The sequence below is a fragment of the Desmodus rotundus genome, chromosome 10, assembly GCF_022682495.2.
Source record: "Desmodus rotundus isolate HL8 chromosome 10, HLdesRot8A.1, whole genome shotgun sequence".
Classification (NCBI taxonomy): Eukaryota; Metazoa; Chordata; class Mammalia; order Chiroptera; family Phyllostomidae; genus Desmodus; species Desmodus rotundus.
In genome coordinates this window covers 44489566-44504675 of record NC_071396.1, presented here as the reverse complement: position 1 = coordinate 44504675, position 15110 = coordinate 44489566, and the positions used below count along the sequence as shown (strand labels likewise).

Below are 15110 nucleotides of genomic sequence, written 5' to 3'. Positions count from 1 at the left end.
TGCCCTGGGCAAGGAGGGAGACCCAAGGAACACACTGGGGGGGACTCGGCAGTTCTCTCGGGCCTTTTGTCTTTGCGAGGGTGCGCTTCTTACTGTAGCTGAGTTCAGAAGCACACTTGGTCCTCCTTACATGTACCATTTTTACGTCTTCAGTCAAAAATTCAAGAAAAATTTATTAAGCAGAAAAAAAACCTGATTATTAAAATTTCCTGGTGTGTAATTAATATAATTATTTTTCATAAAATTTTGTTTCTCCAGTGGGGTCCCCAAATATAGTATTAGAGATCCGTATGTTCATTTTGATGATAATCTAAAACATTTCTAAACCAGTTTTAAATATGAAGCTTTTAGAGCAATTACGTACAGTTAAAAAACATTTCCACAGTTTGAGACTAATTTTTTTAAGTTGGAAACTGAGGAAATCTAAACATAGTTTCAGGATCTGAGAGAATTGTTTTCCTTTTGAAACAGATCTTTACATTAACCTGGTTTGAGAAACACTGCTTTACTGTCATCTGACAGCATGTTTTAGGGCAAATAAGACCCAGATGAATAAATCTTCATAAAGTTATAAAAATAAAAATCATAAAATCTGAGGCACTCAGGCAAGTTATATTTCTTTCTGAATGAAGGGTCAATTCTGGCATAATAGTTATTTAAATGTCTAGATTTGCAAGAACTGGCCTCACTTCCCTTCCGTAAGGGAAGCTGCTGACCAGATCATATGGTCAAATGGAGCAGGGGCCACAGAGGGGTGGGCCACGACCGGTCCTGCCTGCCTGCTGACCTAAAGGGCTGGCTCTGAGGGCACTGGGCATGCACCAGGCCCAGGGCCAGGGTTGCTGAACTGACCAGTTCCTGTGATTCCTAAGGACTGCATGCCCCCTGCTGGGTTTGGGATGCATGACCTGCCCCAGGGGATGTGGAGTATCTGACATCTAGATTCCTCCTCTTGGAAAAGACCACCGACTCTTAAGATTATGCTTAAAAGGTACCTTTGGCTATGTTTCCAGGGTTAACCATTGGGTGAGTTAGAGCTTTCACTGAGAGGAGATGTGTTCTTGACTTTCCATGAGCCTTAAGCAGAGTTCCTGCTCTAATGATCTGCCCTCACCATGGTAACGCCAGACACAGAGAAGCCCTGTGGCGTCCCAAGGGCCTGAGTGTTGCTGCCAAGGCTGTCACCTCTTTGTTGGTCTGTGGCATCCTCCCTGCCACAGCCAGTGTGCGCCCTGGCTGACCACAGGGGAGCACAAACCAGGCCTCCTGCTGAGGAGGGTCCACTGGTGTTGTGAAGTTCAACAGAAATTGAGTTAATCCCTAATCTATCGTCAGCTCGTCCTTTTCCTTTTCCCTCAAATATGAATGTCCAACTAAGGCTTCCCCCCAGTTTTTGAAGAAACACACAAATAGGTATCCGAGCTCAAATCATTCAACAAAAGCGAAAGGAGTACAGACTTATTGGGCAGGGTTGATATGAATTAAACTTTGAATTAGATTTAAAAAATGAATGTAATTCATAGAAACAGACAATTCCTGGAAGTAAGCCACCCATTATTAATTTATGGAGATCTTTGGAATGTATATTTTAATGAGTAGATATGAAGCATTTAAAGTAACTATCAATAACTTTAAAACGTAGGCACCTGGCAAGTATTTGAGCATAGCTAACTGTGACTTAACCATTTTCTTGACTTTTACATGCTTTACTAGTTTGTACAGGCAATAGTGAGTGAACTTTGATGTGATAGATTTTTCAAATTCTGACTGGGAAGCCTTCATTAAAAATATTTTATTGTATTTCCTGTCATTGAAATGAATACTTACCTAATCAATATGCCTTTAAATTAGAAATGAATTGAACATTTTTCTAATTAACTTAAATGTTCTTCTACTTTATTCTTCTGTCCAATTAATCACTCTGTGTTTATTATCTACAAGCAATACTGTGTGTTAAAAGTATTTCGTTGAGTAATACCATTGAAAAATCTTAAATACTGTGATTATTAAACACTGAGAAAAGTTCTGTGCTCTCATGAGTTGGTATAAATTGACACCTTTCAGGTATTTTATTCCAATACAATATTTAAATGTTACATTACTTCTAAATTTTGAAAAGCCTGTAGAATCACTTTTCAGTGACAAGAGGGTAGTTTCGGAACGAAGGCTAACAGTAAGTGTCTCCTTTCTTTCCTCAGCAAAACATTTGCTTATTACACATTGGAAACTGAGCTTCATGTTCTATTAGGCATAAAGGGAGATTATTCTCATTCCTTTTTTCACACTTGACAGTTTAGTTGTACTAGAACATGTATAATTATTTATAAAAAGTGAAAATCGGTTTTACCATTGGTTCACTTCTTTAAAAAGTACAGGTTTGTGACCCTCCATTAAAGGCAGTGCTGGACAACTAGTTTTACCTGTCTTTCTCCCTCTTACTGCCTAGGCTTTTAGTTGTTGGAGCAGTTTATATAGTGTTTTCCTAGGAGAATTTACAGAGACTGGGGCTGTGGATCAGACCGGAGCCTGGGTGCCCCTTTGATTCCTCCCCAAGGGGTCAAGAGCTGAGCTGAGCGCCGTGCTGCTCACTGACGCTCCTGCAGAGACTCTTTGTGGAGTCAGCTTGAAGAGCAGATGCCCCGTCATCCCATTAGCTTGCTGCAGGTGGCTGGTTTGACAGATATTCAGAATCTACCTGTAGATGCCGTCCTTTCTCCCTAAGATGATGATGTTTTCTTTTACCTTCTGCTTACCATCTGAATAGCATCATGGAGCTCTCCCCATGAAATCCATCTTCCCTGAATTGTACTGCTCTTAGATTCCGCTGATCACTCCTGGATTTTCAAAGCTGCTCACCCCTGAGCCTGTGCTGAACACAGACTCTTGTCCTGGTTACATGGTGTTCTCCACGTGCTGCTAGGGAGGCAGAGCAGCTAGAGCCAGGCTGCCGGGACACTGTGAAAGTTACATCTTGGCATTTGCATCTCCTTCTAAAATTATGTAATTAATTTCACTTACAAAAGGAGGTGGTTGGCTGATAGAAACAGTATCACATAAGACTTTCTGTATCCAAGACTTCATAAAGTCTAATGTGATACTGTTTCTCTCAGACGGTAACCAGAGAGGAGGGAGGAGGGAGAATGGGGGGAAATGGGGGAAGGGCCATCAGGGAACATGTATAAAGGACACATGGACAAAGCCAAAGGGGGTAGGATCGAGGGTGGGAGGTTGGGATGGGGGGGTCATGGTGGGGTGAAAATGGAGACAACTGTACTTGAACAACAACAAAAATGTTGAAAAGAAGAAAGAAAAAAGAAGAGCACTTTTTTAAAAGTTGAGGACATTAGCACTGTCAGTTTTTCCATTTTTCATTTCATGACAGTGAACACGAGTTACAAAGCTAAATCACTGGATCTAGGATTAAATTTGATTTAAATTGTGTGTATGTTTTCCTCAGGTTAACTAGTTTTGTTGTCAAACAGTGATCTCCAAACTTGTTTAAGTAGCAGAATTTAGATGACATCTTACATGAAAGTGAAGCATGTGCAAAGTCTAGGAGCAATGTTGTTCCAGGGCTTCCCCTCTCTTCCCCTCTCCTTCCAGCCAACCACTTCATTTCATCCCCCACCCCCACCCGCTCCACACACCTCTGCTTCTGTCCCACCTCACCCCACCCCTATCTGGCTACCCCCCACCTCCACACCACCCCCAGCAGTAGCCTCTTCAGAACCCCTGGTTCTCAGTACACTATAGTCTGAAAACGGCTCCCTTGGCACCTGCTTCCAGTGGATTTGGGGTCCCCCAGGATGGTTTGTGTTTGATAAAAACAAATTAGGAAAAAGTCTATTCCAGAGAGTACAAGAAACAACAGCCCTATTCCCTATCAACACCTTGCTTCTCTGAACCTTAACTAATTTTGAAACATTTGATAATAACTCCTTTTAGCCCAGATTTCCAGCTATTTATATTGGATATCCAAAAAGAAATTATTTTACTGTGCGAAGTAAAGTTAAGGCAGCTGCCTGTAAAGCTAGCTCTCGTTTTAGCCTTAAGTTCCCTCCTCCCCTCCACTCCCCTTCAGTCCCCTCCACTCCCCTCCACATGAAACCCTTAAAGTGATGTTCTTTTTATAAAAAGTGAATCCTCCATTTGAACAAACTTCTGAGAGACAAAGATGAATCTGATTTATTAATGCTGTGTTCATTTGAAAACTTTCACATTTTTAAATTACAAGCATAGGTTAAAAAAGTCAGAATTTGTTAAAAATTAAAGCTTTTTAAGAAGTTGGAAGTATAGCTGTTTTAGAGGTGTTCTTTGTATATTGAGTTTTTGATTTGAAAAATTGGAGAATGTAATGGAGAGTTTTCTGAGCAAAGAATTCTTTGACATCCCAGAATACCCACCTGCCAGGGCCATAGACTGTGAGCATCAGAGATTTTGAAAACTGTCAATGACATTCTGAATTTTTGCAACTATTTGCATACATTGGAGTTTTTTCCAATTTTTTTTTGTAGTAAAATAAGCATAAGATAAAGTCTCTCATCTTGACCATTTTAAGTGCACAGTGGAGTGGTGTTGGATGCTCTTGTAATATTGTACACCCATTACCACCATCCATCTCCATAATCCTGTCATCTTGTAAAACTGCGACTCTGGTGTCCTTACACAGTCACTCCCAATTCCACGCCACCCTCCCCGCCCCGGCAGCCACCCTGCACTTCCTGCCTCCATGACTCTGGCCGCTCTGAGCGCCTCCTGTGAATGGGATTGTGCAGCGTTTGTCTTTCTGTGACTGGCTCACTTCACTCCGCTCAGTGTCCTCAAGCTTCATCCACATCACAGCATATGCTAGAATTTTCCTCCTTTTTAACGTGAATAATGTTCCATTGTACCTATATAACACATTTCGCTCATCCATTCATTCACCGATGGACGTTTGGATTGCTTCCACATTTTAGCTCCTGTGAATCCTGCTATTGTGAACGTGGCCGTACAATGATCTTTTGGAAACCCTGCTTCCAATTCCGCTTCTGGGATATAGTGAGAAGTGGAGTACTGGGTCACATGGTAGTTCCACTTTAATTTTTCGAGGAAATGCCAGGCTGTTTTCCACAGTGGCTGAACCATTTCACATTCCTACTAACAATGTACAAGGGTTCCAATTTCTCTATATCTTCACTTTTTATGTTCTATTTTTTGGATGATAGCCATCCTGCTGGGTATGAGGTAGAATGTACATTGATCTTTGAAGTGAATCATTTCCAATCATGTCCATTGATTTTTTTATTATTTTTTAAAAAATATATTTATTGATTATGCTATTACAGTTGTCCCATTCCCCCCCCCTCCACTCCATCCTGTCCACCCCCTCCCTCCCACATTCCCCCCCTATAGTTTGTGTCCTTGGGTCATACTTATAAGTTCTTTGGCTTCTACATTTCCTACACTATTCTTACCCTCCCCCTGTCTATTTTCCACCTATCATCTATGCTACTTATTCTCTATACCTTTCCCCCCCCCTCCCACTCCTCTATTGACAACCCTCCATGTGATCTCCATCTCTATAGTTCTGTTCCTGTTCTAGTTGTTTGCCTAGTTTGCTCTCATTTTTGTTTTAGGTGTGGTCGTTAATAACTGTGAGTTTGCTGTCATTTTTACTGTTCCTATTTTTGATCTTTTTCTTAGGTAACTCCCTTTAACATTTCATATAATAAAGGCTTGGTGATGATGAACTTCTTTAACTTGACCTTATCTGAGAAGCACTTTATCTTCCCTTCCATTCTAAATGATAGCTTTGCTGGATAGAGCAATCTTGGATGTAGGTCCTTGCATTTAATCTTGGGTAATGTAATGATGATGTGCCTTGGTGTGTTCCTCCTTGGGTCCAGCTTCTTTGGGACTCTCTGAGCTTCCTGGATTTCCTGGAAGTCTATTTCCTTTGCCAGATTAGGGAAGTTCTCCTTCATTATTTGTTCAAATAAGTTTTCAATTTTTTGTTCTTCCTCTTCTCCTTCTGGCACCCCTATAATTCGGATGTTGGAACGTTTCGAGATGTCCTGGAGGTTCCTAAGCCTCTCCTCATTTTTCCGAATTCTTGTTTCTTCATTCTTTTCTGGTTGGATGTTTCTTTCTTCCTTCTGGTCCACACTGTTGATTTGAGTCCCAGTTTCCTTCACATCACTATTGGTCCCCTGTACATTTTCCTTTGTTTCTCTTGGCATAGCCTTCATTTTTTCATCTGGTTTTCGAACAGATTCAACCAATTCTGTGAGCATCTTGATAACCAGTGTTTTGAACTGTGCATCCGATAGGTTGGCTATATCTTCCTTGCTTAGTTGTATTTTTTCTGGAGCTTTGAAGTGTTCTGTCATTTGGGCCTTTTTTTTTTTTTTTTTTTTTTTTTTTTTTTTTTTGTCTTGGCACGTCTGTTACTTTAAGGGGTGGAGCCTTAGGTGTTCCCTGGGGCGGGGTAACGCTGGTCGCTGCCCTGTGACGCTGTATGTGGGGGACTGGCCGAGAGGGAGCAATGGTGCCTGCTCCACTCTCCTCAGGATTTCACTCTTTCAATCCGCCACCCACAATCAAACTGTGCCCCTCTGGTGCTGGTTCCCCAGTGGGTGGGCTTGTGCACACTCTAGGCCCCTGTGGGTCTCTCCAACAACCTCTCCTGTGAGGCTGGGAGTCTCTCCTGCTGCTGCCCCAACCCCCACGGGCGTTTTCAATCAGAGGTTTGAGGCTTTATTTCCCCCGAGCTGGAGCCCTGGTTTGCGCGGTCTGGTTCTCTCCTCGCCGTTTGTCCAGTTTGTCCGGTTTATCTGTGCGCCAGTGTGGGGCTGTGGGGTCTGCTCCTGCCCCGTTAGTCCCACACTCTGCCAGTCTCGGTCCTGCCACGGCCACAAGAGTCCTCTCTGTCCCAGTGCCCTTCTCCGCCCCTCCTACCGGTCTGGATGAATGTTTATTTTTTATTTCCTTGGTGTCGGACTTCCTTGCCGTTGGATTTTCTGTCAGTTCTGGTTGTGCGGGGAGGCGCGGTGTGTCTACCTACGCCGCCATCTTGGTTGTCTCTTGATTTTTTTATTCTTTAATTATATTTTATTGATTATGCTATTACAGTTGTCCTGATTTTTCCCCCTTTGCCACCCCCTCCACCCAGCACCTCCACTCCCTCAGGCAATCCCCACACCATGGCTCATGTGCATGGGTCCTGTGTATAGGTTCTTTGGCTACTGCATTTCTGACACTGTACTTTACCTCCCCGTGGCTACTGTGTAACTACCCATTTGTACTTCTTCATCCCCTCACCTCCTCACCCATTCCCCCACACCCCCTCCCATCTGGCAACCATCAAAAAGTCTCCATATGCTCTCCATATCCACAATTCTGTCTCTGTTTTTCTTGTTTTCTTAGTTTGTTTTTTAGATTCAATTGTTGATAGATATGTATTTTTGCCACTTCATTGTTCATAGTTTTGATGTTATTCTTCTTAAATAAGTCCCTTTAACATTTCATACAATAATGGTTTGGTGATGATGAACTCCTTTATTTTTTTCTTGTTTGGGAAGCTCTTTGTCTGCCTTTTGGTACTAAATGATAGCTTTGCTGGGTAGAGCAATCTCGGCTGTAGGTCCCTGCTTTTTATGACTTTGAATATGTCTTGCCAGTCCCTTCTAGCCTGCAAAGTTTCTTTTGAGAAGTCAGCTGACAGTCTTCTGGAAAGTACCCTGTAGGTAACTAACTTCTTTTCTCTTTCTGCTTTTAACACTCTTTCTTTATCTTTAACCTTTGGCATTTTAATAATGATGTGTCTTGGAGTGGGCCTCTTTGCATCTATTTTGTTTGGGATTCTCTGTGCTTCCTGCACTTGCATGTCTGTTTCCTTCACCAAATTAGAAAAGTTTTCTTTCATTATTTTTTAAATAGATGTCCAATTTCTTGCTCTTTCTCTTCTCCTTCTAGCACCCCTATGATGTGAATGTTGGACCTCTTGAAGTTGTCCCAGAGGTTGCTTATACTATCCTCATTAATGTTTAGATTCTTTTATCTTCTTATTGTTCTGATTGGGTTTTTTTTTTTTTTTTGCTTCCTTATGTTTCAAATCATTGATTTGATTCTCAGCTTCATCCACTCTACTGTTATTACCTTGTATAATGTTCTTTATTTCAATTAGTGTTTCCTTCGTTCCTGACTGGATCTTTTTTATGCTGCTGAGGTCCTCATTAAGTTTCTTGAGCATCCTTATAACCAGTATTTTGAACTCTGCATCTGATAGATTGCTTATCTCCATTTTGTTTAGTCTTTTTCTGGAGTTTTGATCTGTTCTTTATTTGAGCCATGTTTCTCTGTCTCCTCATTTTGGCAGCCTCCCTGTGTTTGTTTCTGTGTATTATGTAGAGCTGCTTTGACTCCCTGTCTTGGTAGTATGGCCTAATGTAGTAGGTGCCTTGTAGGGTCCAGTGGCACAGCCTCCACTATCACCCAATCTGGGTACTCAAGGTGTGCCCTTTGTGTGGGCTGAGTTTATACTCCTCTTGTGGTTGAGCCTTGGTTGCTCTTTGCAGATCATTGGGAGGGATTTACCCAGGCCAGTCAGCTGCAAGGACTGGCTGTGACCACTGACAACCAACCTCCGCCTTCCATGTATCATCAGATGTGCAGGGGCAGGGTGGTGGTGCTCCAACCTAGTCTGTAGCTGTCCACTGGGTCTGCTGACCCTGGGGTTTCCTGGGTGGTACAAGCCAGGGTCAGCCCCAACCTGTATTTTGCTTCAGGCCATTCTGACTGAACTCTTAAGCAGTCTGAGATGGCTGCTGCTTATGCTTGGCTTGGAGATTCCCAGGCAAAGCTAAGGTATGAATCTAGGCTGGATACTGCTAGTGCGGGGCCTGGGGCTTACTGAGGCCAGCTGTTGCTTGTTTGAAAGGATTTAGGATGTTGTAAAACCTGAGCCAAGACCAGCCATTCATATGGGAAAGCAGCTTCAGTGGGTTCATCAGTCGGGTGGGGCAGATCTCTGGGGATCTCCAAGGTGGGTCAAACAGTGTTAGCCAGGTTGATAGAGTCTCAGATATGTCACCAGTTTTGCCAGCTCTGTGGCCTTGTGGGTAGAGGGTTTAGAGAGGGACAATGGCCTCTGCTTATCTTGATGCCAGACACTTCAGTTTCTCCCAGTATGCCACTGGTGTCTTTCAAGCTGCTACCTGGGTGCTGGAGCTCAGAGGGAGTAAGTCTGAGTAGGTGAGTCCGTGCATGGGTTCTTTAAGAGGAACTGCTTGGGGCTCAGAAGTTTCTTCCACCAACTCAATCCCCACTGGTTTTTGCAGCCAGAAGTTGTGGGGACTCATCTTCCTGGCACTGGAACTCTGGGCTGGGGGCCCTGGTGTGTAGCTGGGACTCCTTGCTCCTGAAATTTTCCTCCTGAATTTTTATCCACCACACGTGGTTGTGGGACCAACCCATTCCTTGTCTGTGCCCCTCCTACCAGTCTGGATGGATGCGGTTTCTTTAATTCTGTAGTTGTCAGACTTTCATTCAACTTGATTTCTGACAGTTCTGAGTGATGGCTGTTCTATATTTTAGTTGTCATTTTGATGTGGTTTTGTAAAGAGGTGAAACATGTCTGCTTATGCTGCCATCTTGACCAGAAGTCTCCAGTAATTCTCCACTGATTTTATTAAAAGTTCTCCTATGACAGCAGCAGCTGACACAATAGCCTCTCTCTCTTGTTCTCCTGGCTTTTATAACCCACATTCCAGTTCTTCCTACTTCTCAGATCACCTCCACTCTGTCTCAAGACCAGGCTATAGCTCTGCCCCGCACACTAAAATTTATACATCCAATGTCCAAAGACCACTTGATGTCTCAGAAGCATTTCATAATTTACATGAATACTTGATCTTACTACCTCCAAAGAATCTTTCTGCTCCTCCCCCAGTTTTTCTGCTCAAGCAGAAACCTAGAACCATTACTCTCTCTCTTTCTTTACCACTTAATCAAGCCAATTTTAAGTCCCATCCTTTCCATCCCTGAGTCTATTTCTGTCTCCACAGACAACTTATTAGCCCAAATCACCATCAGTCTTGCCTCTCGGCTAGCCTTCCAGCTTCCACTTTTTACCTCACTTCAATCCATTTGTAACAGATTAATCAACCTAAAGAGCCATTCTGGTTCTGTCTCTCCCTGCTTAAAGATTATTTTACAGACTCCCTACCTTAGCTTATTAGTCCCTTACAATTTGGTCTATCCCTCCAGCCTCATCTCTTTCCTCTTCATGTGTGCTGTGCGCTTCAGCCTACCCTTGCAATGCCTCAGACATGCTTTGGCCATGTTGCCTCTGCCTGGGGCACCCTCCTCTCCTCAGGGCATATAGCAGCGACCACTCCTCTCCCCCTTGCAGTCTTCATCTGGCTAAAGCCTACTGATCCTTCAGAGTTCAACTCGGGCCTCCCTTTTCAATGAACCCTGCCTAAGCCTGGTTAGGTGCTAGATCAGAAATGCATTCAGCTTTAAGAGAAAACCCACAGTGTCTTAAACACATAGGGTATGTTTTTGTGTTTTCTTTTCTCTCTCACTAAGAAGCCCAAAGATAGGCTGTCCAGGCCTTCAAAGACCGAGGCTCTGCTGGTCTTTCTATTCTCCATTTTTAGTGGTTGGCTTCTCACCTAACGGTCGCAAGGCAGCTGCTACAACCTTGGACATTGTTCATATTCAAGGAAGGAATAAAGGAGAGTGGGTGGAGATGTCTATCTTTGAACCTTTCATTAGGAGAGCTAAACTTTCCCTTCTCGTTAGCCACAAATGGATTTCGTGGCTAGGCCCTAGCTTCGAAGGAGGCTGGGAAATCAGGGAAAAGGATTGTCATGATTGACATAGACCGTTTGGGCCCCGAACCAAGTCAGGGTTTGATTAGCATGGGAGAAGAAGGGAGTAGGTCCCGGGAAAGTCCCCGTGCCCATCATCCCAGTCTCACGCTGCAGCACCTCTCAGTAGATGGCAAGCTCCATGTGGGCAGGGACCATGTCTTGTTTTTCTTTGTGTCTGTAGTGCCGAACATGATACTGACACACCAGTTTCTCAGTAGGTGTCAGTTATACAAAACAATGTGAGTATACATGTGTATTTAACAAATATATTTTGAATTAATTTTTAAAGTCTACATTATAAATTCATAACCTTGTTTGCTAGTTAATGATCTGGATCTGTTATCTCAACAAAAGCATGGAATTCAGACCTGACTGTCAGTCAGGATACAACTTCTTAGAGATAGTGACATTCCAGGATTCAGCTCAAGCCCAGGTTGTAAAATTCTCATAGAACTGACAGTGACCTTTTCTGCCGGAGCCCCCATGGGAGGACCCACGTAGGCCCTCCTAGATCTGTTCCTCTACCCCGCTGGCCACGCAGTCAGCCTTGCAGAGAGGCGGTGTTTACCTGGGATGTGTCCCATGGAAACAGGCATTGTGAACACCAAGTCTGATCCCTGTGCGCCTCCTTGCAATAGAGGCGAGACAATTCCATGGACTCATCATGTCTTCCCCAGACTTGATATTCTTCGTGAGAGGGGCACCATCCTCCACACAGCCATCCAAGCCGGAAACCTGGGAGTCCTCAGGGCTGTCTCCCTCTTCACTACATTCTGCCCATTTATCTCCGAATTGTCCTTAGAACTGCTTACTTAGCTCTGTCACTGCTCTGAGTGTAATCTTTCTCCCATGGATTGGCCAGATCCTTCCAGTTGGGTTCCCTGCTCCTAATCTTAACGTTCTTAAAAACCATTTTCACATTTCTCTCCCAGAGACCTTTCTAAAATGTGTATTCGGCCATGTCATTGCCCCGTATAAAAACCTTCACTTCCTCCCTATTGTCTTCAACACCAAGTTTGAGCGCCTCCATAAACTGTCCCATCTACTACTCCCTTTACCTCTCTCACCCCCTTTACCTCCTACTTTATGTAACTACAAGAAACCATTGGATTTCCTTTCTCACAGTCAGCCATTTCTCACTTCCATAGCTTTGTTCTTGGGGGTGCCTCTGCCTAGAAAGCCTTTTCCCACCCACCTCTCCCCCTTTGTTGGCTAGCTTACTCATTCCCGACACTCACAGATTTGGAAGGGCTGCGCTGACAGCTCCTCCCTCTCCCTGTTTTAACTGCTTTAGGCGCCTTCCTCCTGTGCAGAGAAGGTTGTCTGAAGACTGCCCGGTGTGTCTGCTCTGCTGGATGCGACTGGGCACTGCCTGCGGGCAGGGCCACTCGGGATTCCTCTCTGTGCCACCAGTGCCCCACCAGAGCAAGCAACCCATTGACTTCTGTTGACTGGCTAAATGAAGGAGTAGGAAGGCGAAGAAGGCAGCTTTCAGACATGTCAAGTAGGCTGAAATGTCATTAACATAATTTTGACTTTTAAATAGGCACAGAGTGTTTATATATCAATATATCCCCATAGGCCTGTTTGTTTTGACCATGTATGCTGTAAATGCTGTTATATTCCTGATAAAGATGTATCCTGCATTTGGTTTTTAGGTAAAAGCCATTCACATCCACTGTGACATGTTCTCAGTTCAAAACGGCTTGCTGACACCGACGCTAAAGGCTAAGAGACCTGAGCTGAGGGAGTACTTCAAAAAACAAATAGAAGAGCTTTACTCACCCTCCATGTGAAGTTCAAAGGAAGTTCTTCTCCGTACAATGGACTGTGTAGCAATATTATAGTTATTCTTGAAAGTAATGAGTCAGAATGATACAGCTGAAAACGAATAAGCACGTGACCTTACGACTGAGCCTTTTCTTGTCCTGAGAGATCTTTAACAATATTTTCTCTACCATCACCGAGTACACTTTATTTTTATTAAAATGATACTGTAGCAAGCTGCTAAAAGTATTGCAAATGGCAATGTAAAAATCAAGGCTTTTCTCAACAACTGTGTACCACTAAATATACTCTCAATGTTCTCAGCGCTCCTATTAAACATAAAGGAAAAACATAACTGATATATTGTACTTAATTACTTGTGGGATAGTGACCGGAAAGAGCAGATGTCTAGGCAATGCGGACTCCCTCATTCAGCACCTGATCGTCAAAATCACAATTAAATCCAACTTAAAAGTTAGAACCGGGTGTACAGAATCAGGCTCCACAAGGCATGGCAACTCGCACTCTGCGCACCTCAGATTCTTCGGGCGTGACAGTCCTTGTTGATGTGCAAAAGCTTTCTCTCCAATTTTTACTTGTATTCATGAAAAATGCAAATCACATATTCTTAAATATTATATAACATGATACAGCAATCTTTCAATACGTTTTCTCATAAGCTTATTAAATATTCAGTAACTACCTAGAAAAAATGTAATGTGTAACCACTTCGAGAATAGTATGTGTATATTCTTGGACTTCTTAACACATGAATTCTAAAAGCTGCCTGTCGACTGTACAATGAATGGATCTGTGGGGAAGACTTGGGAAAAGAAACCTGGAATTATTTCTCAGGGTGGGCCGCAGTTAAAGTACTTATGTTCCTTGCTGGGTTCTTCCAGGCTTCCATTCTCACTGTGTCCGCGCCAGGCCTGGGAAACCCAAATGGCCATAATTCTGAATGATCTCACTTTCTTTCAGCAAGACTATCAAGGCATGCTGTGGGGAGGAAGGAATGTTATTTCCAAATCAAGTAGTTTTTCCTCAACAATTTTGAAGAATATAAATATCTCTTTGGAATATAATTTCATTCATAAAACCTTTTAAGTGCTTCTAAACTCCACCACAAAAATCTCTCGCATTATGTATTTAGACACTTCTGCACCCGGTAATTAAAGCCCAGAATGAACAGCAAGTAAGGTCCCAGCTACAGACTGTCCACCTGCAGAAGGAAAGCTCCCTTGGAAAGTGTTTTATTTAGAGACTGGACTCTGAAAGCAGAAATGGAGGCAGTGTTCACAGTCCAGAAGCCCCTTCCCCCAGAGCAAACCCAGACTGAGTTAAAAGCTGCGTATTAGGAAAAATACACAGGCCTTCTGGATGGGTGTGCACAAGTAATTACACACTTACACGTCAGTCTTGGCAGAGTGAACCACAGCTTCATTGGATGTATTTATCCAGTTTTTTATACATATTGCTTTGCAATATTCTCTTTGCAGACCCACTACTTGTCTTGCACTTACAAATCTGACTTTTTGTAAATGAGCTAGTTCTGTGCATACTAATTTAAAGGCATTTCTGAATAAACAAATACTAGAAAATGCCTAAGGCCACATCTCTATAACATTAAATTTTTATACTTAATATATATTTGATGAATTAAAAGGGAAAATCATCGCCTAAATTGGATAGTTGTACTATTTTAAAGGCAAATAGCTTCACATCTTGAAGAAAATGAAACTTTGACAACAAAAGTGGTTTTGTTTCCCAAGGATTTTGACAAATATCATATAAGCAAATGATTTAAAATGTATTTTGATTGTATTTATACCTCATAGAGGTTAGATAAGGTTGATTATGGACACCTTGAGATTTCTTCTTTTCCTTATTTTAAAGATCTTATGTTTCCACCAGCCTTCCTGATCTGTGTGAAATCATCACACTTGGTCCAATAAATCAGCAACTGTGGATGTGCTGAGAAAAGTGAACAGTGGGCCCTGAATATATTGCAAGTACATTAATCTATTCCTCTGTTTAGCTGCACTGAATTTTCTTTTAAATAAAGGAGGAATGAAACAATATGTATTAATGGAAAAATCCTTCTTGTTTCAGATTTCCCAGATTTATTTAGGGCAAAAAAGTTTGTGTTTCTCTTTAACCGATATGGAAAAATGCTATGTACTTAAGACATTCACCTTCATGGTGGATGTCAGATCCAATTTAAGTCTAGAGGTATAACTGAAATCAATTCCTTAAGCATAAACATATTCTTCAACATTTGGCCTTTTACCTGTTTCTCATTCAAATGTGTTAGTAATTCTAACATTTTACAAGCTAATCTTATGTATATTCCAAAATAGAATATATGCCAATTTTTTCTCCTTTTGCCATAAAAGACATCTGTATATTATACTGTGATTCTCCGCAGGTGGGAGAGGAAACTGGCCAGGCGTGGTGTGTAGGCCTAGCTCCAACTATTAGGAA

At 42.5% G+C, this 15110-nt stretch overlaps 1 protein-coding gene across 7 annotated transcripts in view; it reads left to right on the top strand.

Moving 5' to 3' along the window:
• The window catches only part of ACSL6 (acyl-CoA synthetase long chain family member 6), a 60782-nt gene extending 46030 nt beyond the window's left edge, over positions 1–14752 (top strand). For all 7 annotated transcript variants that reach the window (XM_024557100.4, XM_024557099.4, XM_045192641.3 and 4 more), the window contains one exon: positions 12518–14752. In XM_024557100.4, the coding sequence (XP_024412868.2) occupies positions 12518–12655 (138 nt within the window). In that variant the 3' untranslated portion in view covers positions 12656–14752. The remainder of the gene's footprint in view (positions 1–12517) is intronic.
• Positions 14753–15110: the final 358 nt, after the last annotated feature.